General features: G+C 45.3%; 1 protein-coding gene across 1 annotated transcript in view; it reads left to right on the top strand.

The window, feature by feature from the left end:
- The window catches only part of TAOK3 (TAO kinase 3), a 209,808-nt gene that overhangs the window by 177,697 nt on the left and 29,490 nt on the right, over positions 1-2,621 (top strand). Inside the window, exons 15-16 of the mRNA XM_037738923.1 lie at positions 272-508; positions 1,073-1,102. Of these exons, the coding sequence (XP_037594851.1) occupies positions 272-508; positions 1,073-1,102 (267 nt within the window). The remainder of the gene's footprint in view (positions 1-271; positions 509-1,072; positions 1,103-2,621) is intronic.

Below are 2,621 nucleotides of genomic sequence, written 5' to 3'. Positions count from 1 at the left end.
AAAAAAAAAAAAAAAAAAAAAAACTGAGATGGTATCACCTACCTCGTGAATGAAATGAATGAGTGAATGAGATGGTTTTGAGGACTAGGAAAAAAAATACAGAAAGATTATCTAACACAGTGCCCCCTACAGGTGAGCGTTCACAGAAACAGTAGGTAAACTGATGGTGAAGGTGATAGATAAAATTATGCCACAGGGCCCTTCTACTTTGCCTGGAAGCTTGTCTCCCATGAACCTGGTGACCTGAATTCTGTTTCCCACCCGAATTCAGGTTACACGACAGATCCATGAGCATGAGCAGGAGAACGAGTTGCGGGAACAGATGTCAGGTTATAAGCGGATGCGGCGCCAGCACCAGAAGCAGCTGATCGCCCTGGAGAACAAGCTGAAGGCTGAGATGGACGAGCACCGCCTCAAGCTACAGAAGGAGGTGGAGACGCATGCCAACAACTCGTCCATCGAGCTGGAGAAGCTGGCCAAGAAGCAAGTAGCTATCATAGAAAAGGAGGTCAGTGTGTGCACACACACCTTTATGCCACAACCAAGCCAGGCCTGTTGGGGTCAGTGGCAGGATGTTAGCAGGAGGCAGGAGTTGGAGATGGAGGAAAACTGTTGCTGGTGATGGGGGAGAAGGAATTGGGTTTCCAGATTTTATGGGGCTACATAAAATTGTCATTCAGAGCTAAAATAGCAACTGAAAATGTATATTACATTCATGTCCATTCAAATATATTCTGAGTATCAGTGCCTTGACGGTGGCCTGGGTACAAGTAAAGGGAAACAGGATGCTGCTATCTTCTGAGAACGAGCACAACACAAGTCTGTTTACTGTATCTGCCACACCCACAGTCCTTTTCAAAAGAAAACTGCTCTGTAGATAGTCTCTTATAGTGGTGATAATCCCTGCCTACAGCTGATGGGCCCCCGACCAAAGGGAGCAAATAATGAGTCCAGCAATTGTTTGAGTTTTCTAGGGAACATCTCTCTTCTCCATCCAGGTTCTAAACTAATTTTAAAAGCAGACAAGGCTAGGCATGGTGGCTTACACCCTATAATCCCAGCACTTTGGGAGGCCAAGGTAGGTGGATCTCTTAAGCCCAGAAGTTCAAGACCAGCCTGGGCAATGCGGCAAAACCCCACCCATCTCTACAAAAAATACAAAAATTAGGTGGGTATGGGGTCATGTGCCTGTAGTCCCAGCTACTTGGGAGGCTGAGGCAGGAGGATTGCTTGAGCCCAGGAGACAGAGGTTGCAATGAGCCGAGATTGTGCTACTGCACTGTAGCCTGGGTGACAGAGCAAGACCCTGTCTCAAAAAAAAAAAGAGGCAGATAGTCATAATATCATCTTCATTACTGATACATGTTAGGTACGAGAGATGATTTTTGTCTGCAGGAAAACAAAATTAAGCAGACTTGCCTGCCCAGGCAATGGTAAAAGTGAGTCACCTTTCCTGTCACCCCTGCCACACTATAAGACTTCCATAGTGTGGAAAAAATATGGTGGATATGTGCTCCCTGGGGATGAAGTGATTGGGGACATGGTGTCAGGGTGTTTCCATAACGGAGTTCATGTTCTCTCTCTCCACCCCCCACCCCCTGCGCCACACGTGTGTGTGTGTGTCCACATGAAAGGAACCATCAGGTTGTAGAAGAAACATTTCCCCAACAGCTGTCAATCTGTGAGGCAGTCTGGCATGAAAACCTCTGCCCAGACAGGGATGATGTTGATTAAAGAAATCAGTCAGATTCTTTCTTGGGATTTGACTTGGTAAATATGTTGTGAGAATTGTTCATAATGGAAGAATTGTCCATAATGGAAGTTGCAGGTGAAAAAGATACATAAAAATGAGCCATGAAGCATAATTCCCACTTTATCTTGTAAGTTACTCATCTTGCATATATACTTCACCCAATGGTTACCAGAAACAGATTTGGTCATTTTCAGGAGCCAGTATTTATTGGATTACCTTTTATGTAGTCTGTGTTTGATTCATTTAGGACCCTAAAAAGTGTCATGATGTGTGACTGTTGTGGATTGCAGCAGGTGCCTAAGAAAACAAAATGCCAGGCCTGGCATAGCGGCTCACGCCTGTAATCCCAGTACTTTGGGAGGCCTAGGTGGGTGGATCACCTGAGGTCAGGAGTTTGAGATCATCCTTGCCAACATGGTGAAACCCTGTCTCTACTAAAAATACAAAAATTAGCCGGGCGCATTGGCAGATGCCTGTAATCCCAGCTACTCGGGAGACTGAGGCATGAGAATCACTTGACCTCGGGAAGTGGAGGTTGCAGTGAGCCAAGATCGTACCACAGCACGCCAACCTATGTGAGAAAGCGACACTGTCTCAAAAAAAAGAGAGAAAAAGAAAACAAAATGCCATTAGCTCTCCAATTACACTTGAGATGATCCCACTGGAAAATCTGATAGTTGGGGTAATTAATCAGTTAGAGTTTGATTCTTGGAATAAAACTGGCCAGTGTAGTTATTTATACATTTTGGCAACTTAACCTTTGGGCTACCAACAATATGTTTTAAAAACCTTTATTGCCGGGCGCAGTGGCTCAAGCCTGTAATCCCAGCACTTTGGGAGGCCGAGGTGGGTGGATCACGAGGTCAAG

The sequence above is a fragment of the Cebus imitator genome, unplaced genomic scaffold (assembly GCF_001604975.1).
Source record: "Cebus imitator isolate Cc_AM_T3 unplaced genomic scaffold, Cebus_imitator-1.0 Scaffold59, whole genome shotgun sequence".
Taxonomy (NCBI): domain Eukaryota; kingdom Metazoa; phylum Chordata; class Mammalia; order Primates; family Cebidae; genus Cebus; species Cebus imitator.
Note: the sequence above shows the minus strand (reverse complement) of the source record. Positions and strands in the feature narration are given on the sequence as shown.